Source organism: Diadema antillarum, unplaced genomic scaffold (genome assembly GCF_040938485.1).
Source record: "Diadema antillarum isolate AM-2024a unplaced genomic scaffold, OU_Dant_1.0 scf00000127, whole genome shotgun sequence".
NCBI lineage: Eukaryota > Metazoa > Echinodermata > Echinoidea > Diadematoida > Diadematidae > Diadema > Diadema antillarum.
Genome location: NW_027271016.1, coordinates 1,395,322 through 1,422,006, shown reverse-complemented (window position 1 = coordinate 1,422,006; position 26,685 = coordinate 1,395,322). Strand labels below are relative to the sequence as shown.

Here is a 26,685-nt window from a genome sequence, read left to right as displayed (position 1 = left end):
GGGATGGCACTGAAATAACTACATATTCATGAGTTCTCTCCCCACTTTTGCGACACGCACATTGAACAGGTAAAATGTAGTTCCTGCTCTATATACACCAGAAAGTACTGTGTATAATGTGCATGGGTTTGCCTGATTTGTACTAACCATTAGAGCCCATCCTTCAACAAAATTACAAGTTTTTCATTTTTCTTTTCGAGTGAAGCAAGGATGCAATAAACAGATTGATGTGAGTATTGTGAGCATAAAATGAAGCTTAGAAAGAGATTGAATGAATTACTAAGAAATGCCATGTAGTGAATCATACAGTGCTTTCAGAGAAGGTGGCCCAACATCCCAATATGGTTGTGAACTTGAAAACGCCATCACATCATACAATCTCACACACGAGAGATTCATGGTATACTGCTGGGGCAACTTGCCACTAAATGGATACTTGGAACATAGGTCTAAAAGTTTGGTTGGTACCAGGTTGGTTTGTAAGGTTCTATTTCCATCATGTACGTCAGTGTGCCTGATTGTACGTATTTGGGCAAATTCTGTCATCATTACTAAATTCACAGGGCAGTCTTATTCACTCAAGAATGTACCAAAACCTGATCTGATAGAGACCAAATAAATTACATCAAATCAAAAGCAAGAGAAGTGTCCCATTTTGATTCTTTTCTCATTTCATATTAAATACTTCCTGTTTCAGAAATGGTGGTTTTTTTTTTTCATAGTTGCACAAAGATTTTTGTGAAGAAGATATCACTCTCATCTGACGATGGTGTTGCTTGTTTGCTTTTGGTGATAGAGCTCAAACGCATGCTTTAATGGTCAATCAAGAGTTCTTTATGGTTTCAGGAAATATATCCAACCTCATTAATCAACTTTCATGGCATAAGTCACAATTAGCATGACTTGTTATCCATTGTGAGACTGCTTCCATCATCATCATCATCATCACGCCACAGCAACAAAAACAAAACAAAACAAAAAGAAAGAAAGAGAGAAGATGAACAGAGTTATCATTGGCCTATGATATCCAATATATCTCTGCATCACAAGGCTTATGCTTGCTATGATTGGCTAACTAAAAAAAAGAGAGAAAAATAGAGATTTTTAAAGGCGCAACTAAAGTCTGAGAAAAGATATAATACCCCTGGTAATCCACTGCCTATTAAAAAACATAATGATGAAGATGAAGAGGCAATGCCACAGGCAACCCCAGCCCCCCCCCCCCCAACAAAAAATAGTTCTTATTTGCCTTTTTGATATTCTTGCTGGACAAAATCAGATCAGTGTGGATACCAATCAGTTGAGCAATCAATATTTACAGTATGTATTCTACATATTCATTAGATTATTTTTCTTTTTGGTCAAAAACAAAAAAGAGCCTGCATGTTTGTTTCCTTGTTTGTTTGCTTTTTTACCTTACAAGCTTTGCTTTTTAGTGGGACCCTCCATTTCCATTCTAATCTTTGTATTATGTATATGTATATACCTTAGAAAAGAAATTCTGTTGTTACTCGTGACCACTTGTACGTTTTCTTTGAAATTGTTACAAATATGTTCTGTAAATATATTGTATATAATTTTCCCTGTTTATTCAATGGAAATGGAAATGAATTGAATTGAATTCCTTTTTTATCTTCTTGTGTTTTTGTTTGTTTGCTTGTTTTTGACAAGAGAGCAAACAAAAACGTCCAGACTACAGGCCCATTCACCCACAAGAATTAGCATTTTTTAAATGCCAATGCAAAAATTGTTTTTAGGAAACCATTTTAAGGGTGCACTGAATGGGCCTTAATACATTCCCCTCCCCTTGCATCGTATGTAATGACATTTGCTTATCTGCTGAAGCAACTTCTGTGGAAGAAACTTCCTTCCCAGCTGCAACATTTAGAACCTACCCTTCAACTTTTCCTTGGTCATCATTTCTGAAATACGAAGAGAGCTTGAATACGAATTTTCCTTCAAAAGGTCAGCTGGAGAAATTTTCTTCTTCTTGAAACATTCTGTTCTTAATGACTTTGGAGGATTTCTTCATCTCTCTAGCAGGTTCAGCTTACTTCTGAGCCGAAAATATGGCCTCACCGCTGCTATATTCTGCAACTCTAACCTGTCGAAAACTAGTCGCAAGTATGTGCTCCTAGTTTTGTCGCAAATGTGTGTTCCAGCAAAATCAGTTCATCATCAACAGGTTATTTAGGGTGGTAGTCTTTACACTGAGCTAAACAGATAGAGCCACATCAAATTTTTGAGCATTTATTGTACAATTCATCTAAAATTGGAGGGATTTTTCTCAGGTTTATACTTGTCCCTCCCTCTATTTGTCCTTGACAAATCTTTTCAAGATTGACAAAGGAGAGAATGTATCAAGAAGATTTCTATAGCACTGTCCATCCCCAGAAAGGAAGTGTGCAATAGATTCCTCACAACATCCACTGATATGCAGAAAAGACGGCGATTATCCAGAGAACAGTTACAGGGGAAAACCCCACCACATAAACACAAAAGAAAAAGGATTCCAATCAAAACAACTGGATCTTTTAAGCATATTCCCCTTTAACAGCATATTCTTTAATAGTCAAAACTAGGGAATTCTCCACTATGCTGGCCTCCTGCACACAAACCACTTTCATTTCCAAAGTAATGATGAAACAGAAGCTGCAGAGAGGCTAGACAATACCTTATTGATGGACCAATTAAAAATGTCAGGATGAACTGCTGAAGACCATTCTTTTGTCTTTTTATCTGGCAATTTTGCACTGTTAAAAGTAAAACCTTGATTTGTAAGTTGAACAAACAGAATGGTAAAAGATTGATTAAAGTCTGACATGAAATTTTGCGAAGGTTAGTGAAAAGTAAATTGGCAAATGTTTTCGGAAAGGTGCAACATTGTGGTCTCAATAACCTAGTTAGCAGTGACATTCTGCAAATGAGCAGATGAAGGTCATTTGAGAAAAACAACATGAGACACAGAGTTCAGTAAATTGAGCAATGTCATGGAAAGCCCATGAATGGGTCCATACATTGAAGTGAAAGAACATTAGAAATATTCAGAGGATTTTGTTGACATAACAGAAATTTGGATTACATAAATGGGTGATATGTAGATTTCTACAAATGTCTAATTTCTATGGTTTAAATTTGGAGGTCATTTCAACCATCACGAATTGTGAACTGAGCCCCATTTCATAAAAGATGTTAGGATTGCAACTCTTGTTGGAATGGCAACTTCCCATAGCAGCAGCCAATCAGGAAACTGGATTCTTGTCATTACCATGGCAATTGCCATTCCAGCAAGACCTGCCATCATATCAATGTTTTATGAAACAGGGCCATGGTCCATTACAAAAGCAATCAAGATGAGGTAATTATAATGATGCAAAACATTTCAAGTTTCTTACTAACCTGCAAATACATCTTTGCCACAAACTTTCCTTTAGTTTATCCTTTAAATGACATGAAAATGGAATGGCATTATTTGCTCTGAATCATTTTAGAATTGTAACAAATGGAAACTTGGCGATCAGTAATCAATAGGAGGAAATGAAGATGCTATTATACAGCCCAAACTACTTGTATGTTTTCTTTGAATTGATTTTTTTTATTCCAAACAGAGATCAGAGATGATGACCACATTGGGTGCCACAGGAGCATTCTTCAACATTCCCAAAGTGAACCGAACCACATCGTACTGGTCAAAAAGTGGACCGCTTCCTAATGTGCTCCCAAAACGTCGCGTGGAATACCATACCATGCCAGAGAGTGCTTCAAGAATGCAAACAGGTCCAGAAGTGTTATTGAATTGGAAGTTGACATCACGAGAAAGAGTGCATGCAACACATAAAATGCACTACATCATGATACCACAATTTGATTCTGTTCATTAACAATGCTTGTATGCAGTTTATAGTGCACAAAGTGATGAAGCCCGTTGCTATGCTATGTGTGACCCCTTTGAACTGAGTCCAAAATAACTACATGTATTTTAAACTCCACTATCTGCACAGAGCGCTCAAATGCTCCCAATGCAACCAGTCTACATCTGGCACAGTGCGGTGCAATGTATGGTATACTACACTACTGTTTGGTTTGCTTTCGAGTGCTCAAACATGACCATTGACTCATGTGAGTCACATTTGTTTACCACCATTAAATTATCACTGCTTGTTCTGTGTCTAATTTCAATGAAACTTACATTGCACCACATCATTTTGCTGATTTTTCTTGATTCACTACGTCAACATGAACATAAAATGACTTCTCATGTAGGTACTTCAGTTTATCTTACTATAATCCCTATACAAACTTTAAAACTTGATAATGATTTCGCACGCTTCAGTGTTCTTTTCTTCTCATTGTTGTGTTGAATGAGTTTTCAAGTGGTATGTAATTCACTGATTATATGATATTTATCTTAATAGCCTTCATATTGGTTCATTTTTTCCTCTCCCCTTTCCGCTACATTTCTGTTTTCAGAAGGTGACTGGAAAGAGAGAAAGAAAAAAAAGGGTGGGTCACATCGAATGAAGTAGAAACCTGTTGGGTAAGCCAGGGATTGATATGACAGGATGTGATCAGTGCATCAGGAAGTTGGAAGGATGAGGAGGAACTGACCAGGGTTCCTGTTTTTCCGCACTGCCCTGCACAAACACACACACATACAAACACACATACACACACACACATGGCCAAATCAATTGTGTTCGTGTGTTGTTGTTGTTGTTCTTGTGAGTTTTTACCATGAAACACCGGACGTGATAAGGGAAAAGTCTAGTTTGATATCGCTATGGAGTTACCTTGTGGTTTTAATGAGGCAGCACATTCTTTCTCTTTTTCTTTTTTGATGTTTGTGTGTCAGAGGTCGAAGTTAAAGGTGTCACTAAATCATTTTATAAAACTATATTTTTAATGAGCATTGTACATTTTTACCAGCTGTTTGAAACAACCAGGATTGTATCTCAAATTCGCATGTTTGGCAAAAACTTTTGAAATTCTTTTAAAGGCTATGTGAAAGGAGGCACAGTTGTCTTGACAACATTTTAAATTTTAGACTTACCTCATTGATGTAAACTTTGGTAAACTCTTCCCCTACCCCTCCCCCTTCAAAGGCATTTGGGTCAGTTTCCTAATAGGCTCGGAAATTTCTTGAGTTTAAACTTGTCTTCAGTTATACACCACTTTGAAAGTTCAGAATCTATTCCTTCAAAGCATGACCTGGACTGATAAATCTCACTTTGCAACTTTTCATCGCTTTTATGATGCAAGACAACAAATGACTGGATACAAAGGGCAAGAATGCAATATTCCATTTCATTTTTAGATGAGATCTCTGTCTGTTTCTATTTCAGCAAACATTGAAAAGATTTATCGCATACAAAATTGTACATAATGTGCACTAAAAAGCAATCACAAGAGGTTTGTACACATCCCCTTTAGTCATAAACTGTTAACTTTTTCTCCTCTTTTTTTTTTTGGGGGGGGGGGGGGTGGGGGTCACTGTATGAATGAAACCATAAAAGCACTGAATCAATATCATCCAAGATCATGCCCTGTGAAAAATAATCGAGTTAACAAACTAGCCAGAAATTCTAGCATGGGACAAGAAATGACCATGGTACACAAATGTGGCATCAAATTAAGTTTTATGGTACACTGTACATCCTTTTTCCTTATTGCACATCAATAAATTCTGCACATGCACACACACACACACACACACACACAAAAAAAAACCCACATGAAAACAGATAGGCCTATTGATAACATTTACATGACAAACCAAAAAGGTACAAAAGTATGCACAATAGATCTTCAGACATGTTCATGTGTAGGCGGGCTGTTGACAAGGTTGAGCATAAGAGGGGGGGAAAAAAGAATGATAATACACTATAACACGAATTTTAAACAGAAAGAGGAACTTTCCAAAAGGAATCGTGACTCTGCATCAATTAGATAAGTTTACAGGACAGATAGTGCCTAGTACGGCGAGAGAGTTCAAAAATTCAGGACACTGCAAGGTGCATATGTAGCTCACACCCTTTTCCTATCAATGCCCAACAATACAGGTACGTTCTGAACAGGAACGACATGGCAGGTTACCACACTGGCGTACCCACAGCCAGAAGCCCGTCATCATTAACAGGAGCACTGGGGCCTTGGCCTAGACACAATAGTGCAGGCTTCTTGTACAGTGAGTGTCTGGTGTATGAATTCTCTACGCCCACAGGCAATACTGTCTTGCATGAATGACTCAAATTCTGCACTGATTTCAGGTAAAATTGTACATTTACATTGATAGCATCAAAACAATATCTACAATTCATGTGACGGTCCAGCATTATTAAAGTTCCATTGATCATTCAAAACAGATCATGTCCTAGTGCATGTTGCTCTTACCACTGCTCACAAGAGGGCGACATTCCACCCAACCAGCTGTTCTTTGAGTAGTTTCTTATCTATGGCTATCTGTTGACATGGAGCGGTAGTGAATTTTTGCTTGAACTTTACGAAGGGCCCAGTCACACTGCTCAAAAGTCACGTAAACGCATGAATCACGTAAGAAATTTGAGCCTTATGCAATACATGCGCGATCTGCTCATTTCATGAGTTTGTCTGACGTGGAACCTTCTTAGTTGTTCGCCGATGTGCGCCGGATCGGCTCTTTACGCGATTCTAAGTTTTGAGCAGCTCAAAACTCGGCTTCGCGCAAAAGTTTATGCAGTATTGCGCTGTTTTACGTAATTTTTACGTAGTTTGCATAGTTCTTATGCAAAGAATGCACGAAATATGCATGGAATATCAGTGATCGTTCGTGAAAATGTTGCCGATATCGCATTCATGCGCGAATCATGCGCGATTCATACGCAGTTCATTAGTGATAATGCGCAGATTATGTGTGGTTTTCCGTGGACCTCAGTCGTCGCGCACAACCACGAATTTGCCCTATTTGGGGCCTTCGCGTGCCTATGCGCTGAAAGTCCGGGGTTTGTTAGTGATTTTTGCGTGATCTTTCCATATTTCTTGCACAATTCATTGGTGATTTTCATCGGGCAAATCAGCGAAAATTCTCAACGGACAAGCATGCACAATCAAATTTCTTGCGTGATTCGTGTGTTTACGCGACTTTTGGGCAGTGTGACCTGGCCTTAAACTGTATGAAACCATGGTAATTACTGTGATAGTGTCATAAAATTAGGGGATTTTCACACCGAATCAGTTTCGGAATGCTACCACTAAATATCTCTGTCCTGTTGCAGTAGTTTACAATACCAAAAGTTCCAGGAAACAGCATGCAAGGACTTTGAGGGATATTGCATGACAGAAATTAACCCTGCTGAGAACGTTGAACACCAAATCTCATCAAATCTGTCCTACTTTGTAAAATTTCAATTGCCCTTTTCTTGGTACCATGTCGTTGAGCTGCATTTGGTGAAATTTTAATGGGCCAATTTTCAGTTTATTATGTACACTCACTCTAAAGTCCAGATCTGACTACAGGCTGGTGACAGGACAAATATTCATGTGGACACTGTAACACTCAGGATTTTTTTTTTTTTTTTTTTTGGTTGTCTTTTATTAGTTTTGCATATGTACAGACATATTACAGTAGGTAATGCAACATCAGGGAATTTCCAACAAATATCTTCTTCCCCTTACCCCAAAAGGGCACAAGGGCACAGGCTCCACAAACTACAATCTGTACATGTACAATCAGGCAGCTGCAAATTACACTCATCCAGCATCTGAGTTTCAGTTGCCCAGCGAATAAAGCAGGCAATGTGTGGTTGTGATAGAATTCTGGAACTGTGTGACATAGACCCCGTTTACAGTGCGAGGCTGGGCCGAGCCGCGGCCGAGCAGCGGCCGAGCCTCGCACTGTAAACGGGGTCAATCTCAAACATGGACAAATATTCCTGAACAATGTCCATTGCCATGTTACCTCTACTCACACATATGTGCTATGATCCAGTCTCTAGGCATGTTCTACATCATTTTGGGGACAATGCACTCTACATGTATGCATTTCACTTCCTTTTTGACCTATGACCCTGAACATCATGTCCAAAGTGTCCAAGATTTATTATGGACAGGTTTTTCTTCTTCTTTTTGGTACCACAGTTCAGCTTCATAAAATTGTAGATTTAAAGGGACAATGTAGTGGAAATGTATGTTGACTTGTATTGATTCCTAATACCCTCATCATCATTCTACTTGGCCCAAAGAACATCTAATTATGTGCCATATATTTTATAATTTTTCTATTCTTTTTCTTCAGATTACTTGGATACGCTAAAAAAAAAATCAATCTTTCACACCAAGATTTGGCCACTGACTTTCTGTACGGACCTAAATCATTGCTAACGTACTAGTGTGATTAACAAAAGAGACGGCAGAATGACCCTTCAACTGGACGGAGCATACAAGTAACTTCCATGTTCCAAGCAATGTCTTTTGTTGATCATATTAGTAACATGGAAACATCCAAGTTATGATTTCAGGGATAGATTTTACTGGACACGTCTCTGCTATTTGATACACTATGGCGGAGACTGAAGGAGTACATCTAAAATGAGAAATGATTTTGGTTCTGATCAGATTTGGAGGATGAAGAGATTTTTCAGGAGGTGAACAGAACTATGCTGAACTGATTTGTCTCACTCATGTTAAATGTGAAAACTTACAAATGGTCACTCAGGGTACAAGGTTGACCATATCTCAAGTTTTGGCGCATGCTCATGCTAGAACTCTATGCACATGATCAAAAGCCCACGTTTCGAAATCTTTTCACATTGAGAACAATGAATCAAAGAGACAAGACCCTGATCGTGACCCAAATTTCAAAAGTTTTTACGATGAGAATGTACCTATTTTAGTTCATAGCCATCAAAACTGAAACTGAATCATGCCTTCCCCCCATCCATACCCATTCCATCACTTTCTTCCTTTTTCATTCTCTGCCTCTCCGATTACAGCTGAAAACACGACACCACTGGCAGTCATACACACGTAAGCATATATATCGGTCATCTCGCATGTCCAGAATGATGGAGGAGTCCACTCATCTCCAGACAGGTCAGCCATGACTCATTATAGTGAAAAAAGATGACAAAATTTCTGGTATCCACCCCCCCCCCCTTCAACTTCATTCTTTACTTCTTGCTGTCCTGTCTACCTACAATATGTACTGCCTCGTGTCAGCACTATAAACTGTGCATTTATTTAAACAAAAGCAGTAACAATATATACAAAACAAGCATTTTTTTTTGTGTTGTTCTTTGTTTTAGCTGAATCAGACAACATGAAGGAGAATTCCAGCCACTACGATGTCCTTCAATCATCTGCACGCTGTCCTGAGAATAGTCACCTTCACGGTGATCTTGGTCATGATATACAACTGTGACCTCGTTTGCTCTGCACTCATTGCAGACTCACAGGATCTTATTCTTCTAACTTTCCCTTGAAAGGAGTACATCCTTGACATAAGATATGTTCAGGACATGATCCCCATAAAAGATGAAGACAACTCTATCAGACAGTTTTAATAGTTTTATGTAATATAAAGCCTCATCTAAAAAATAAAAAATAAATAAAATGAGGAAATCCCAAGTAAGAAAAAAGATTGTCATACACCCATAAGAGGTTATATTTCACTGCCCATTGGATATATCAATGACAAGATTTACGAGCTATCAAAGGTAAAAGTGTGTTTATGTAGTTGTCCAATTCTGATCCTACAAGGCTATTTTCAGTGTATAATTTCAAACCAACTCAAAGTATCTTTATCCTGAATATATCATCAGATCTCCCCATATATGTGTAACAGGACTGTAAACAAACAACACTGACATGTAGGCCCTACTCTGTAAATAACTTCTCTTCATAATTCCGCACAAGTTACAGCTACTACAGCATTTATCTTTCTTTCAAACTTCCTGAACACTTTTCTTTCAACTGGCATGTGTGTGCGCATGTAGGGTCTTTTGCAGCAAACAAGAGGTACAATTATGGACATGTTTCATCGAGATCCAGATTTTGCGACAGATGACTCTTTTTTAATACATTGCGGATGACTACAATTCCAATTCAAGATTCCATCTATGCAAGAATGCCACTTTTCAATTGTGGTCAGGGTGTTGTGGAAACCTGTAGGCTCTGACAACAATAAACAGGACTCCCTTCTCAGAGGCCTTTTGGTTGTGAATCAGTCAGGCATGAATCAACAAAGTTGGTGATTTCGCTGCTGTCTCCCTGTTTTGCTTCTTTTCTTTTCCACCATATCCTGTGTAGCACGGTCCCCATTGTGCACATATACAATTTAAGAGAGAACCAAGCCAGATACACTGCAGGGCTTTTGAAGCTGCCACATCTACACATAAGGTATCTATTATGATGATGAAATGCAGTCGTCAAACCTTGGACTTCAATTTATCACACACAGCGGACAAAAGACAGCTTGTATATAGCTTTTTGCTTTCTTTCTTCTCTGTAACTTTCTCACCAACCAGTTTCTCACCATGTACAGAAACATGACATAGGACTTTTTATTGTGAATAATGCATTTTTTTTTTGCCTGTAAAGCTTTCATCCCAACTCATACAAATACATTGTACACCCCATAACAATATTGTTGCAAAAGTTGTGCTTGAAGTGCATGTTATTATTTAAAAAGTGGTAGAAAGAAGGAAATCAAAAACACACACCACAGGTTTGTAGCATGTAACTATTTGTAAGACATAATGTACTTCCATTTTAGATATAATATACTTCCGTTTTATTTTTTGCTGGTAATTTCCTGTACTATTGTCACTGTCACTTGCTATATTGAAAAATGAATAATCTCAATTGCTATTGTTGTTGAAGGAATTATTCTGTTATGTTGTATAGTAATACCAAGTTAACTGTTTGTTTTTTTTTTGGGGGGGGGGGTTTGGTATCATTTGTCTGGAAGTGAATAACTACATTTATGTGGGACAAAACAACAACAATTATTACTTTCAAAAACAGATTAGAAGCAAGCCAGTAATTATTAGGCAAACTGTCTGTAACTTCAAGTTACAATTTGTATGTTTGGCAATGATTCGCATCATCTTCTTCAGAGTTTCAAACAAAAAGCCCAGAAGATTACACATTTAAATTGGGGAACCAATAATGCATTACAAACTCTCTTTTTTTTTTCATCTTTTCTGTACTGGAACCAACACTCATATAAGCATTTATACCATTAGCACCTTTCCAGAGAGGGTGGCACAACATATCGTCGCTGGGGCGACAAGATCTCATATCTACAAAATGTCAAATGTCCAAGAGAGCAAAAAAAACATGGCGGCCAAAGCACTGTAGCAAATGGGATAGCCGTTCCTTTGACGTGCCATGGTGGCTTCTTTTTGGGGGTAAGACAATTGGGATTTGGACAGGACATCACTTTACCGATTATTTGACCATAAATGCAAAAAAAAAGTCATTTTCACCAAAATTGCAGATACAAGGTCTTGTCACCCCAGCGACGATATGCTCCTGCGACAATTGCTCTGGTCTTACATGTATTTTCTCCACGGATTTAGGGTTAGGGTTAAGGTTGTGAAAGGGTTTTAGGTTTAGTCTGATGTGAGGATTAGGATTAGGGCTAGTGTTAAGTGGGTAGATTTTATGCTTGACTTTTAATGACATGCAGATATTTCATGGATTAAGCAATTGTCGCAGGAGCAAAATGTCATGGAACCCCCTCAGATATGGGTACATATGCGTGTACATACGAAAAATGCCTGCATTTGAAAGCCCACAAGACAGGAACCATTCAATGCCCTCCTATCCACCTGCACCAGGTGCACTTGTCGGAAGTTGGAGCTGGTCCAAGTGTCGGTAAAGTGATCAGTTTGTTTACTGTAAATGATACCAGTTGATAAACTAAAATTGAAGTGGGACATTGGTCGCACTTGTGCAACCAATGATGAACACCCAGTCACAGGTCTTAACAGAAATCAAACCCTTTGGAGGAAATGGTACTCGCTGTTTACAACAAAAACCAATACGCACTGCAGGTTCTTGCAAATAGGTATGCCTAGATTGTTAACCAGTTGAGGACGGGCTAAGTTTGCTACAAGACGCATTTCCCATAGACAGCGCGGGACTCGTCTGCAATGGGTTATTGAAAGAGACTTTCGCATGTACTAGTTATAAAACTTTTAGTGTGTAGAGAGCTGGCAGCTCTTGAGTAATAGCTGCATTCTTTGACCCACTCTTTTGACAGGGTCCAGTGGTATCTGATGAATTGCTTTGCTTTGCTCGAAGATTTTTTAGTGTTTGGTTGTTGTTGTTGTTGTTTTTTAATCAAAAGACCATTATGTCTTTATAGCAAGTAGCTCTACAAACTGGATGAAAAAGATATTCATAAAGTGATGGGGGGGGGGGGGGTATCTGTTTACCGTCAAACTTCAACAATACCAATATTTTTCCTCTGAATGCCCACACTAAACAAACAGCTGATGACCTCACCTTCCATACACAGAAACAATTTTCTAGCAGTATACCATAGTGCAGTGCACAACAATAAAAAAAAAATCCTTGGTACTAATGGTAGATATGAAATATATTGGATCTATATCGTAACATAGGTGCAAATTTCAACTTGCCAAGCTGAGCTGTGTGAACTGAATCCACTGGCCCACGCAAGACCAAGCTCCAAACAGACATTTCCTTTCCCAACTTAAATGGGCACTCTACAAAAGCTCGCCATTTCAATCTCCTTCAGTTCAACTCATCTTTCAAATTATCTGAATGGTGGATGATATACCACGATGCAGTGCTGTGAGTAGCAACGATGATGATCATTCATCTTAAATAGAAAAGAAATCAAACACTTCCAAGAACAACTATCAATTGATTGCACTGTATAAGTGATGATAACACTTACACAAAAGCAAAAACATAAGGCAGTAGGATTCATGAGGAAGTTGGAAACTTACCAAGCATGGTTAGTAGATAAATCATAAAACATGACCTTCGTGACAATAGAGAGAGCAAAAAAAAGAAAAGAAAAGAAAACGTGATCAACCATAAACATTTCCTTGTCATGTCAAAAGCTTCCTTGTTGCCATTATAAAGCTGGCTGGAGAAATCAAAAAAACTTTAAAAAAAACTCTACAATCAAAGGGGAACATTAACTTGTAGTTGCATGTGGGTTTTACACATATGAATTTGTATCCAGATAACTGTAAAACTGGGAACATTCGCATGCATTTTAACTTCAAGAATTTCATGAGAGCCAAGATTCGCAAAATTAAAATGCATGTGAAAGTTGTCTACACTATATGAATTAGAAGTTAGAGGTAACTCGTGAAAATTTCATGGGGCAAAAAAGGCCGTCGGCTCCAATTCGCTAAAATTTCATGCCACGAAAATACTGTGCTTTACAGTATACAATCGTAATGCTACATGCTTTTGACACAACTGTATCAGATTTGCTTGCCAAGAAAATGGCGCTTTGTAACCGAAGCTGACGTGTGACAAATGTGTTTTTTTCACATGTGTGTGTGTTGTAAGTGCAAGCATGATCACACATAATTCATAGAAACTCACATTCACGCATATTAAATTAAGACTCTTCTTTAATATCGCACAGCAAAATGAATTTTCTTTGTACTCTTCTTTGATACTTCTCATGAGTTTCACAAAAAAAGTACTATAAAAAAACATCATGCACACATATACAAAACCAAATTTGGACCTGTTTCATGGTCATGATGAATCACTTCACTCAATGATAGACCTCAAGGATAAAAATACTTGAGAGCCAAGGAATAGCACTAGTTTAGCAAATTGTACAAACATTGCATTCACAATGTCCCTGAAGAGATGCATACTGAATATGGAGTATGAACTCATCTTTAACGTGTGCTATGTATTCCAGGATTAGTCGGGAACAGGTCGCATACAAGCACCTGTACACACACACAAACACACACACACACACACACACAAACACAAACAACACAGGTCACTAAAACACATATTACACGCTGCAATGGATGGAAAACAAGCATCACTGCAACAGACAAAAATTTGTCATAAAATTGTTAAATTTCTGAAGTACTCTAGAGTTTGGACTACAGATATAATCAAACTGAGTCACAAAACGCCTCGGTATCACTGCATGAAAACATGCAAAGAAGCTCTCACACCTGACAGAACAATATTTTTTTTTCTGACTATTTATGTATAGATATATATGATAGATAAAAATATATTTAGATCATACATGAATCAAAGCAAGCCAACTGCTGTAGAAAGTCAAACATGCTTTCAAGCAATCCTTATCAAGGATAACCCGATATCTCCACATTTGCCAAACATGTATGAAAACATGGAACCTACAATGTACCATCTCTTTAAATGGGGCCATGTCATAACTGTCAAGAATTCTTTGCTATTAAGACTACCCAGGTATGAGAAAGATGCTTAAAGATAAATGTGGAGAAAGGTTAGCGTGGCTATACACATTTTGGCCAATAGGTGGCAGCAAAGCACTTTGTACTATGAGGACTACAACAATGCCTGCAATTCATGATAGTGTATAGAGGGAATCCAGAGTGGTACCACATGCTGTCATTTGCCTAAAAATATTACTCAATATAATGTTAGCATGATGGTAAAGTGCTGACACTATCCAGTAATCGGGCAGGAGTGATATAACACCCTCATAGGGAAACGCAGGTCATTTTTTTTTAAGACAAAATAAACATGCAATTTGACTTGTCAGGGTGTTACAATGCTAGCCTCTCTTCAAAAGATTTCATTTTGAGTCTGAGCTTAACCCGTTGAGGACGAGTCCCGAGTATACTCGGGCAGGTGTCTATGAGAAATGTGTGTTGTAGCTAAATCAAACCGTCCTCAATGGTTTAATAAATAGCCATCCTTTTTCAATATATTCTTTGAGGAGGCAATTAGAATTTCTTTTACAGAAATTTTGATGTTGACATGATAATTGTAAGAGTTCAGATGAAATCTCGCAAACGTTCAATCATGAACTTTCTATTAAATAGGGAGCATAAATATGGGTTTCAAGCATGTAATTTGTCAAAAAATTATGTTTTTGTGATCCAGTATTTACTGGAAGAGCTTGAAAAAGGTTGAAATTACACATCAGCATATACACTGGGAGCAGGAAGACAGTTATCCAGAGCCTATGATCTTTGCTAATACTTGTTTGTTCAGGCTCTTATTCTGTCGGAAAACACACAGCCAAATTCCTCTTAACACTTTTTTGGTTTAGTTTAGAATTAGTGTTTCCAGCAGCTGCAGGAGAAATCAATCTCTCTTTAACTTAATAGCAAGAATAGAAAAGTTTTGGCACAACTGGCTCTTTCTGATCCTTGTAAACAAACCAGTCAAAACACATGTAATGCAGACCTCACAACCTTTCTAAATGGGGAAAAAAAGGATTATTTGGCTCAAAAGCAGGAAAGACAGAGGCATTCCCATATGAGTGTGCAGCAAAATTTTCAAGAAAAATAAGAAACTCCTGTTGAAACAAGAGCTGGGAATGGTCAAAATTCAGATTCTTTCCTCCAAATTCAGAATGGTTCAAGGAAGGTTTGGTAATGCAAGAAGTCTAAACTCAAGAGCATTATAAACATATGGATGTATTTATGCAACCTGCCACACATTCATTTATCTATCTTTCTCTTTCTGCCTTATAAGCATTCAGTCAGTATGTATGTAACAGGCCGGGAGAAAACAAATTACTTAGATAGAAACAGCAAAAAAAAAAGAAGGAGATAAGCTTGAGAGTACAGCAGCTATCAAATTTGATTGCTGGCCAAATTATCTTATCTATGTACTTCAGAGTCTGCTGAAAGTTTAAAGCACTTTCTAAGCTTCCCTTACGCAGCCTCGATAGAAGTGAATCAAAACAAGGCAAGCAAACACTGGTACATGTACGGTAGGCCCACACGGTGGTCCAGCTATAAATGGATCAGAAACTATCATGTTACGTATCACTTTTAAATAACCGGACACAGGACGCCATGCTGAAGGGGTCACTACTCCTGATTCATTGTGGTTTCAGTAATTCATGAAAATAGATGTATCTACGACTTAAAGGACAAGTTCACCTTCATAAACATAAGGATTGAGAAAATGCAACAATATTAGTAGAACACATCAGTGAAAGTTTGAGGAAAATTGAATAATCGATGCAAAAGTTATGAATTTTTGAAATTTTTGTGTTGGAACCGCTGGATGAGGAGACTACTACAGCTTGTGAGTCATATGCGTACAACAGTATAAAGAAAATATACAAGAAAATTCAACATATTTTCACTTTTTTTTGCATAATAAAAGAGCAATTGACTTGCCTCTTTCTAAAGGCAGGGGGAATAATATTACCCATAACATTTATCGGTAACGAGTCAGGGGAATGTGTACTTTTTTCAAAAGATGGAATTTTGTGAAATTCTCTTTATATTTTCCTTATATTGTTGTACGCATGTGACATCTAAGTTATTCATACACTGCAGTAGTCTTCTCATCCAGCGGGTACTGCACAAAAACTTCAAAAATTCATAACTTTTGAACGGATTGTCTGATTTTCCTCAAACTTTCAATGATGTGTTCTACTAATATTGCTACATTCTCTCAATCCTTATGTTTATGAAGGTGAACTTGTCCTTTAACAAACTAGTTACTGGTAAATTTAGTAACTGCTACTGTGGATGTGTTTATTATCCACTGATGCACTCAACTGTAGTCCTTCCCATTAAGTTTGATGGTGTGTCAAATGGGATCTGCACCAAGTGTCCCAACTCATTTCATTCATTTTCTGTGCGGATGATCCATTTACAAAAAGACATGCCACATGCAACTGCTGTATTTTTATACTTCCATTTTGAAAGAATAATCCACCTACAAGGATCACTACAGAGTATAGTAAAAGTTTCTGACACATTATGAAGATTTTGATTTGTGTACAACATGTATATTGTACATGTAGGATGCAATAATTTCCCCACAAGCTACACTTTGTATTTCCATCAGGCAATGTTCTTTATAAGGCTCTTCTGTTCTATGCCTCATCCTACTGTCTGTTTTGTGTGTGTGTGTGTGTGTGTGTGTGTGTGTATGTGTTTGTGTGTGTGTGTGTGTGTGTGTGTGTGTGTGTTTGTGTGTGTGTGTGTGTGTGTGTGTGTGTGTGTGTGTGTGTGTGTGTGTGTTTTGTGTGTGTGTGTGTGTGTGTGTGTATGTTTTTAAACCATGAAACTTTGTAGGAAAGACTTTTGCATATGTTACAAATGCAGTGCAACAAAGTTGGAGGGAAAAATTACACGCTTTTTGCTTTGATGCAAATCTTCGAACAAACATACTGTAACTACAGATGTTGATTTCAATGTACTATGGCATTATGATTTATTGACAGGTTGTTTGGGGTGGTGCACTTGAGCAAACTATGCAAAGTTTGCAAGTCATTGACTTGAGTCAGGGGTGTGAAAATAGCAGACAAAGAGTTAAGAATGTATCAGTCTTTATGTCCTCGTCTGCTTCCTTGTTTGAGGTTACACCAACTGTCATGTGGTCCTCTTTTACCTCCATCAACATGTGACCAAGGACACGCTTAAATAACACCCTACTTCCTAATTTGTGAAAAAAAAAAGAGGAGAAATTCACCATCAAAGACAAGAGAGGGAGCCCTTGAAATCTATGGCTTTGCTTTTGCTTTTGTTTCTGTTGAGGGTTAGTATGTACATTCTACATTTATCTGGTGTTCACATGATGGATTGCGAAACAGACCTTTGCCTACGTTTACATCATTTTGACCATGAGATGAGATATCAGTATATACTGGTGTGAGGCCTTATCATCTGATTGTAGACGTTCACCTCACACGGAAAGATCTGAGATTTCACAGTCAGATATAAATGTCCCTATGTGAAGCTTTTGCTTACAATTCAAGATAAACAGGTCAGTTTTATCTGAACTTGTAAGGACAAGTGTTATGAAAAGTAGAACAGAAGCAAAAACACAACTTTGTAAGAGGGGGAAAAAAGTCTTGCATGATAAGATGTTATGTCACTATACATAGGCCTAGTGTACACTTGCTACATGTTTTCTTCATTTGACATTATTTCTACTGTGTACGCCGAATATTTCGCGAGGTTTTTATTTTCGTGAATTTCGCGAGTCAGGTACTCTTCACAAAATCAAAGACATGAAAATAATGACCCTGATCCCGGTATGAATGTGACGCACACATAAACATTTCTCCATTCTGTACAGTACTCCACGATCGCGAATTTAACCACTCATGAATCGTAGGGAAGTGCCAATTCACGAAAATTTAGACTTGCTAAATATATGGCCATACAGTATATATGTGGCAATGCATCAAAAAGCCAACAAAAAGTTATATGACCCGATTTTCTGTGAGGACTTTGTCTTGAAATAAGTGAAATGAGCCATTCTAGTCAATTATTAGTTCTTTTATTTTCTGAAAGCACAAGTCTTCTATGTATTTTTGAAGTTTTGGATCATAAAACGAACAGGAAATTGTCTTTTTAGCACATTTTCTAAAACATTTTTTTTTTTTCAGTTTGATGTAGGCATTCTCAGATTTGTGAATTCAGAGCACGAGAAACCCTTTAAACACTCTAAACTTTCAACTCTAATAAGAAAAGGATGATGCCATGGCATTGAAAGATGATGTCAGTCATAAAAAGAAAGTATGTTCTTTGTGAGAATGTAAACTTTCGGTTTTATTTGATAATCCATTTATACTTGTTATGGAGTTTTTCATCCTGTTTTTGTTTTATTCATTGCACAGAGCACCGCTGGATGAATGAGCACTTGAAAAGACCCAAAACTTAAAGCCTCTTTTCTCAGGAAACATCTCCTAGAGTGAGTACTTTCTTTTCATTATCTAGAAGGGCTTGGAGAGTCCATTTGTATTGAATTACCAGTCATTTGAAAGCTTAGAGTTTGCTGTTTCGGAAGCTGTTGTTAAAATAAACCACATCTGGTGACTTTTTGGTGGTTTTGTGAATGCAGAGTCACATGATTATGCTGTTTTGGCAACATTTTGAACTAGAAAAGCACTCTGAGAGCGCAGACCTCCGCCAAGCATGCAGCTTATTTCCACCACTGATCTTGTTCTTCCATAGAGATATCATACGTACACACAGCATCGGTGCTGAAAGTCGCCCGATTTTCCAATATAGAAGCCTTTGTTACGTCATAAACCCTCAGCTGCACGGTGCGCCTTGCCCCAGCAGAAAAACTAGAGCACGCACTTTAATGTGCACATGCAAACCTCAAATACGCGCAGTCTGAACTCCAAAGTTCATTGACCCTACCTGCCAAAATATCAAAAATCCTTCATAAATTCCCCCAAAATTCTCTGATCACTACCAAAAGTTAATCGTTTGTTACTTCTGTCATTCTCAACCTTTCCTGCAAGTTTCATCCCAATCTGTTACCTACTTTTTGAGTTATTTTGCACATGGACAAACGAACAAACTAACTAACTGACAAACAAACCAACGGTAACGAAAACATAACCCCCCCCCCCCCCCTTGGCGGAGGTAATAAAGTGTAACATGTACTTTAAAAAGATATCTCTGGTTGTAAACTGAATACATTTCAGACAATCTGAATTTGTAAAAAAATCCTGTGCATAATTAATGTAGTATGTATGATGATATTTCGCTGGAATACTGTAAAAGTGGTTTCTTTCGCGGGGGTTTTATATTCGTGCTTTTCGCGCTTGAGGTTGAACCGCAAATTTAACATCACGCGAAAATGTTTTAAACTCGCCGCTTATTACAACGCTATTCCGCACATGCACACACGAAGATTCTGCGCATTGAGTGTATTGATGGTCAACACACACAGCGATACCGCGCAATGTAGGTACAAGCATGTTATAAAGCACTCGAGAGACGGGATTTCAGGTAAGACTGCTTTTAATTTTAATTTCTATTTGATAAATAAAATAATAATTGGATTATAGTTTGGGTTTTCACGTGCAAAATAAAACAGTTTTGCCGACCGCGAATTTAAACACACGCGAAAAAGTCGGCACCGATGGAAACCGCGAAAGTATCTGTACGCGAAAGAAACCACTTTTACAGTAACCTATATAGATGGAATTCAACTGCTGGCAATAATTGACTACTATAAGCACAGGACTTCCTCATCCTTCCCTTCCATCGCATAGAAAATTACATCAAGTCTAACAACAAGGACAACATACTAGTGCTGAAGACAAAATACTGAAGCAAACCCTACTATTACACATTTACATTTTAGGCCTTACGCCTGAAAATAATTCTCCACAGAGACACATGTTCAAAGTACTAAAAAGTGACAAAATTTGACGAAAGACACACACACACAAATGTTCAGTGTCTGTTGCGTATACATATCAAAGTAAACTGACTTTGTTTCAAGTCAGTTTTGACATTTGCCAGGGGGTCTTCAGCTCAAATTCCCTAATCCTTTAGGTGCCCAGCAACTTAGCTTGACTTGAGCACTATAAAGCGCCTTCCTTAGCATTTGATAATCCCTTTAGATTTGACCCAATAGTACAACTTATAGCAAGGCCACTGAGGTACTTGTGTAGCAATGCACCTGTAATAGTCCAACAGAGGACAATAGGTGCGGTCAGACTGGCAAAAGATCGAGAAGTCTAAGATCGCGAAGTTTGGGCCATTGGTACACGCGCAATCAAGAGTGCGCCGTCCGATGGCTGGTGATTGTGATTTAACAACGCACATCTGTACATGACAATGGCCTCGCGCTTCGGAGACATCGCCCGCAAACAGATCGAGAAGTTTCGCGGGAAGTTTGCAGTCACACTGGCAAAACTTCGAGATCTTAAACTTCTTGATCTTTTGCCAGTCTGACCGCGTCTAATGATGACACAAAAGGGATAAAGGGATTAGGTGATTTTGTGACCATGCATGCATCACAAAACCAACAAAAAGCTGCACAACCTGATTTTCCGTAAGGACTCAAAATAGGTAAAATTGGTCAACCTTGTCAATTTTCATCTTTTCATAATTTTCTGAAAGAACAATTTCTCCTCGTACATAATTCTAAGGTTTGGGATCATAAAAGTTCAAAAACAAAAGAGCAATTTTCTTCTTTTTTTTTGCAAGCTTTCGAGAACAACTTCTGTGTCTTTGTCTCATGTAGGCTTTCTCCACTTTCTGGATTTGTAGCATGAGAAACCCTTTACACTCTCTTCTCACTATCAACTCGTAGTAACTTTTGAATAGATGATGCCAATGCATTGGAAGTTAGTGTTAGTCATGAATTGAAATGTACTTCAGGTAGGGCAAAGTAGTTCTAATAAAAAATGGGTCCCACCTTTTATTGAGTCTCTTTGGTTTTGAACATCTCGGCCATTTCAAAACCAATTTTCATCAAATAAACTTTGTGTTCCTCTCACAATTGTGTGCTGTTTCATTTTTCATATAAAGAGGTTTCTCATATCTCACAAAAAAGTTGGAAACCTGAAGCTCCATTCAACTTAAATTATGCAATCCCTTTAAGCTTACCTACTTTAATAATCCTTTCACAGTCATTCTCGATAGTTTGATATCATGTTCTTTGTTCCACTCATGCACAGAGCACTGTTGGGTGAGATTAAGCATTTGAATAGACCTAGCACTTCAAAGAATTTTTTTCTCAGTGAACACTTTTCCCCAAGGGTGTACTTTATATCTATCGAGTTAGAGATGTCTATTTGTTTTAGATATGTAATTTTACAGATTGAAGTATGCTCTTTCAGAATCTTCCCTTAACTGAAAGTCAATGTCTTGTGACTTTATATTGACAAAGAATGGTCACATGAGGACTGCAATTTCACCACCAAACTGCACATGGTTTTTAAATGTACGCCATAACAAACATAGTCCTCCTAAATTTACATGAAGACCAGTCATGCCTTGAAATAATTTTGAAGAGGGAGTCATTCTAATCAACCACACATAATTAGTTTTTATCAGGCTGGTATGGCTTCTTTAAATACCTTTTTTCCTAAGTTATTTTGGTATAGTTGATAGAACAAAGTGATGCGGCGTGGGCTGATCCATATCAAGTGTAAGGCCTATAGAGCTCTGGCTAAAGAAGATATGATCTCTGACAAAAGAGGGCACTCTTCAAATCATGGACTGATTAGTCAAGAGTAACACAGCAGTCAGATCCTGATGAATGTGGACCAGCCTGCTGGCTATAGGGTTCTCTTGCAAGTTTACCTTGCATGCACCTTGATTGTAACTAGTGTGAAATCTACCTAGGTTATTGACAACAACAACACCCCCCCCCCCCCCCCCCCGAAAAAAATGGTGATGCACATTTACAGTGAAATGTTATGGAATTTCATGTACTGATTCATAATGTCAATGCAAATACAGCATGAAATACAGTACACCGCAAAATACTATGGTATTTTGGGTGGTTATTCAAACTTTGCACAAATTACGCATGCAAGATTTGAGTGTGCATGGTGTCATGAAATACCACCAATCATATAGCGGTGTATTTCTCACGTGACCTAACACAGTTCCTGTCTTCTCCCTGTAGGAGACAGACGATGCGTATGCGCAGTGCTTACCTTGCAGAAGTGCATTTTCGGGCCAGAAATATGTGGTATTTTGTGAATGAGGAAAGTACCTAGTGAATTACTGTGAAAGTGGATATTTTCGTGTGGGTAATTTTTCGCACTCAGTCGGGTAAGATGAGTTTCACATTTTTAATTCCGTGGAATCGAGACATCAACTACTGGGACATGAGGCAAGCGAAAAATATTTGTGTGCATTTATTTTCAAGCTAGTTTCTGGTTGCGTGAAATGCGCAAAAATTTCAAGAATGCAAAAAAATTCAACTTTTACAATATTGCGGTATATATCACCGTGGCATTTCGGCGATTGAGAATGGTGCCTACAAATCCCCAGGGTATTTGATATCACAGTCATTCATATGTGAAGGCACCTAATGCTAGCTTCTGGTAATATTTAATGTTTTACTATTATTATGTGCATACTACAACATCATTTGTTTGCATATCGGTAGTCAATGTGTATTATATTTACCGGTGGTTGCCTTCAAGGCAAAAGGGAGAGAAATAATACCATGGTGAACAAAGTGACAAATGCACACAATATCTTCGCTTTCTCCCCACTTCTTGTAACCATCTCTGAGTCCCTACTTCATGACTTGATTTGAATGTAGGAGAACAGATGAATGAAAGATGAATAAAATCTAATGCTGGCAGGGAGCTCCTGTTTCCTTGTATCTCTGCGGTACATTTTATATATGTTTGTAATAATATCAATTTTGATAAGTTGATTTTTTTTTTCAAGTAAGTAATCTTTTTGAGTGTATACAATTAAGAGAAATTAGCAAGCACACAACTGTATTTTACTACAGCACAGTAGAGCTTACGTTCATAGCAGCTACACTTTAGATTACAACATGCTGTAAAATGCTGTGAAACAACTAACAGTTTGTAAGAGCGCTATATAAAAATTGTAATCGTACTGTATTTTAAAATATATGAAAGAGAGAAAAAATGACTCACCTTCATTTCTCCCTCAGTGTGTATGAGGTCCCAAGAACTCTCGATGTTCTCAAATGCATATTTGATGTTCTCCTCAACTCTATCATTGCACTGGAAAGACAATGACAATTCTATTATGTTAATTTAAAAGTTTTGCATTTGCAGGGTAGATAAACTCAACTAGTCTAATGCTCTGACTCTGCATACTTATCTTGTTAAATTCATATCCTGCGACAAAGCCAACAACAAAAAGAAATTTATAGGACAAGCCTCTCTTCGTTTCATTGCCACTACATGTTTCACAAGTTCCTCTCCGCATTCTTCTCATTTAACAGTTCTTGATCAATTGAGATAAGAGTAATTTCAGATAATGAAGGGTTTTTTATTTTTTTTTTTTTAACTGACTGCTTTTTTGTCATGCCTAAAACCTTAGCATAGCCACAAAGATCAATTCTAGAAATCGTGTCTCTGTGTTTCAAGGAGAAATGTCTACAATTTCCTATCAGTTAACAGCAGTTATTCCCCATTATGAAGAACACCTTCCATCATTTTTTTTCTCTCTCTTTCTCTTGACTTTATGAAAAAAAAAAACTCAGCACACACAAAAAAAAGTCACAAAGTGCTGACATGATATTCTGGGCATCTAAACCTTATATCCCACATCCAACAACAACAGCCATATCTAATTATTTAAAAAAAAGATGAAAATCTTTATAATTCAAGGCTGAACATCAAGTGAAATATTTTGTTACGCTATTTTCCATGCTGAAATTACACACAAAACAGAATCAACACCATGATGTCTGCTGATGTGTTTTCACATAAACCACAACATATCTAGACAATTAAAGTAGTTTGAGGAAGCTAGCATATATACTTCATTACTCTAAATTGTACAGAATCTTTAAATTTCTTTCCAATAGTTAATCGACCTTTTTCATTTTGTTTGACCTCAGACTCAGAAATTACATGTGACCCACTTTCCATCCTTTCATGGCCTGGGACTATCAAATCATGTTGGAGAATTTCAAATCTATTTCATTTTCATTTTCCAAAATGCAAAGAGTCCCAGACCTAAAAACTGACAAAATCAAAAAATACCATGTATGTATCTGCAATCATACAATCATGCGCCTTTGAATTTTCTATAACAGATATATGGGGCTATACAAATGCTGTGGATCATCATCATCATCATGAGGGATACTGTAAAAGTGGTTTCTTTCGCGGTGGTTTTATTTTCGCGCTTTTTGCGCTTTGAGGTTGAACCATGAATTTAACATCACGCGAAAATGTTTTGAAAAGTCGCACGAAATCAACCACGCAAGGAAATGTTTTGAACTCGCCACTTGTTATAACGCTACTGCGCACATGCACACACGAAGATTCCGCGCAGTGAGTGTATTGATGGTCAACACACACACAGCGATACCGCGCAATGTAGGTACAAGCATGTTATAAAGCACTTGAGAGACGGGATTTCAGGTAAGCCTGCATTTAATTTTGATTTCTATTTAATAAATAAAAGAATAATTGGATTATAGCTGGGGTTTTCATGTGCAAAATAAAACAGTATTTGCCGACTGTGAATTCACAGGTTTTGCCGACCGTGAATTTAAACACACACGAAAAAGTCAGCACCGATGGAAACCGCGAAAGTATCTGTACGCGAAAGAAACCACTTTTACAGTATCACATTTTTCTTCCACTGCCCAGAATGTGGAGAGGATCACATCCACGCAAAATTCCCACCTGTGTCATGAGCTATCATCAAATGAAAATCAGAGCCAACTTTGGAAAACCCAGTGAACATTGGCAAACAAATATTATCACCTCAGACACTGCAACATTAATGACAACAGCAATGTAAGCATACAAGAATACTGTGCATGCCGTATATTTCGCCAGGGTTTACTTTTGCGAATTTTGCCATTCAGGTGCTATAAGAAAATTTCATGACATACAGAAATACCAACTCTGATCCTGAAATGAATTTGACGTGCCCGCGTACATTCCTCTGTTCATTATTGTACTCACGAATTTAACCACTCGCAAGATTGAGGAGAAGTCCTGATTGGCGAAAAATTAGACTGGCTAAGTATATGACATGTACAGTACTACATTAAATGGGGTCGGAATCACAGCTTACATGGGCAGACAGTCTGTGCCGGGAAGGAGGCGCGTCGGAACATATCGTCCTGGCGTAGAGGGTGTCTGGGTTATCACTGGCCTGGATTTAAAGGAGAAAAAAAAACAAACAAGCAAACAAAAATCACAGAACGTACAGAGCTGTATGTCATTGCAAATTGCACAGAAATGAATTGCAGGCACACATTTGCATTGCAAGGAAGAAAAATCTTCTAGCATAGGATATGCAATTTTATCTGATATGTAAAGGTTTAGTATACAATAAATGACGCACAGGTCTGAGTGCGTCAGTCGGAACTGAGTGCATAAGGTGACTATGGAATGCTTAACCCACGAGGCGAAGCCGAGTGGATTTAGGCTAAATTCCATAGTTACCGCATGCACACTATATTCCAACTGACGCACGAAAAGACATGTGTGTCGTCTGTTTTATAGAACAGGTAATTTTCTTGCCAAAAACCAATTTTTCTATCATGTTACCCGATGACAAATTTATTGGATGCATTTCCTTTGGCTTGCCACAGACAAGAGCCCGAAAACCATGCATCAGTTTTTACTGGACGCATGGTTTTTCTTCAGAACCATGCATCCATTAAAAACTGATGCATGATTGTTTTAGCCAATAGGCGTCTCGTACTGAGTGCGCGAACGCTTGCTTATTGCGGGAACCTTTGTAACAAGTGCGCGATAACATGTTTACCACTGTGACTCAGCGTGCGGCCAGTACAAATCAACACATAGCCCTCAACCAATGAGATCGCAGTATTCTCGCTACCAATTCTATAATTACAACTAACCCATTCTGTGCCAGGGTCTTTAGACAATATGTACAACTCTATGGGATTTTCTGTGGAAATCAGCACTGAAAGCACACAAAGGGTTACTAGCATTATGAAATTGGATAATATTTACATTTAAAAAACAAAGAATGCTGAAAACTTGTAGACACCCGTCATAAAGCAACCAAAGTTATCATATTACTATCATGTTTT

At 37.9% G+C, this 26,685-nt stretch overlaps 1 protein-coding gene across 2 annotated transcripts in view; it reads right to left on the bottom strand.

The window, feature by feature from the left end:
- LOC139720350 (ceramide transfer protein-like) overlaps positions 1-26,685 on the bottom strand; it is a 92,171-nt gene that overhangs the window by 32,374 nt on the left and 33,112 nt on the right. For both annotated transcript variants that reach the window (XM_071631716.1, XM_071631717.1), the window contains exons 8-9: positions 25,695-25,775; positions 23,567-23,656 (exon numbers count right to left, since the gene is read on the bottom strand). In XM_071631716.1, the coding sequence (XP_071487817.1) occupies positions 23,567-23,656; positions 25,695-25,775 (171 nt within the window). The remainder of the gene's footprint in view (positions 1-23,566; positions 23,657-25,694; positions 25,776-26,685) is intronic.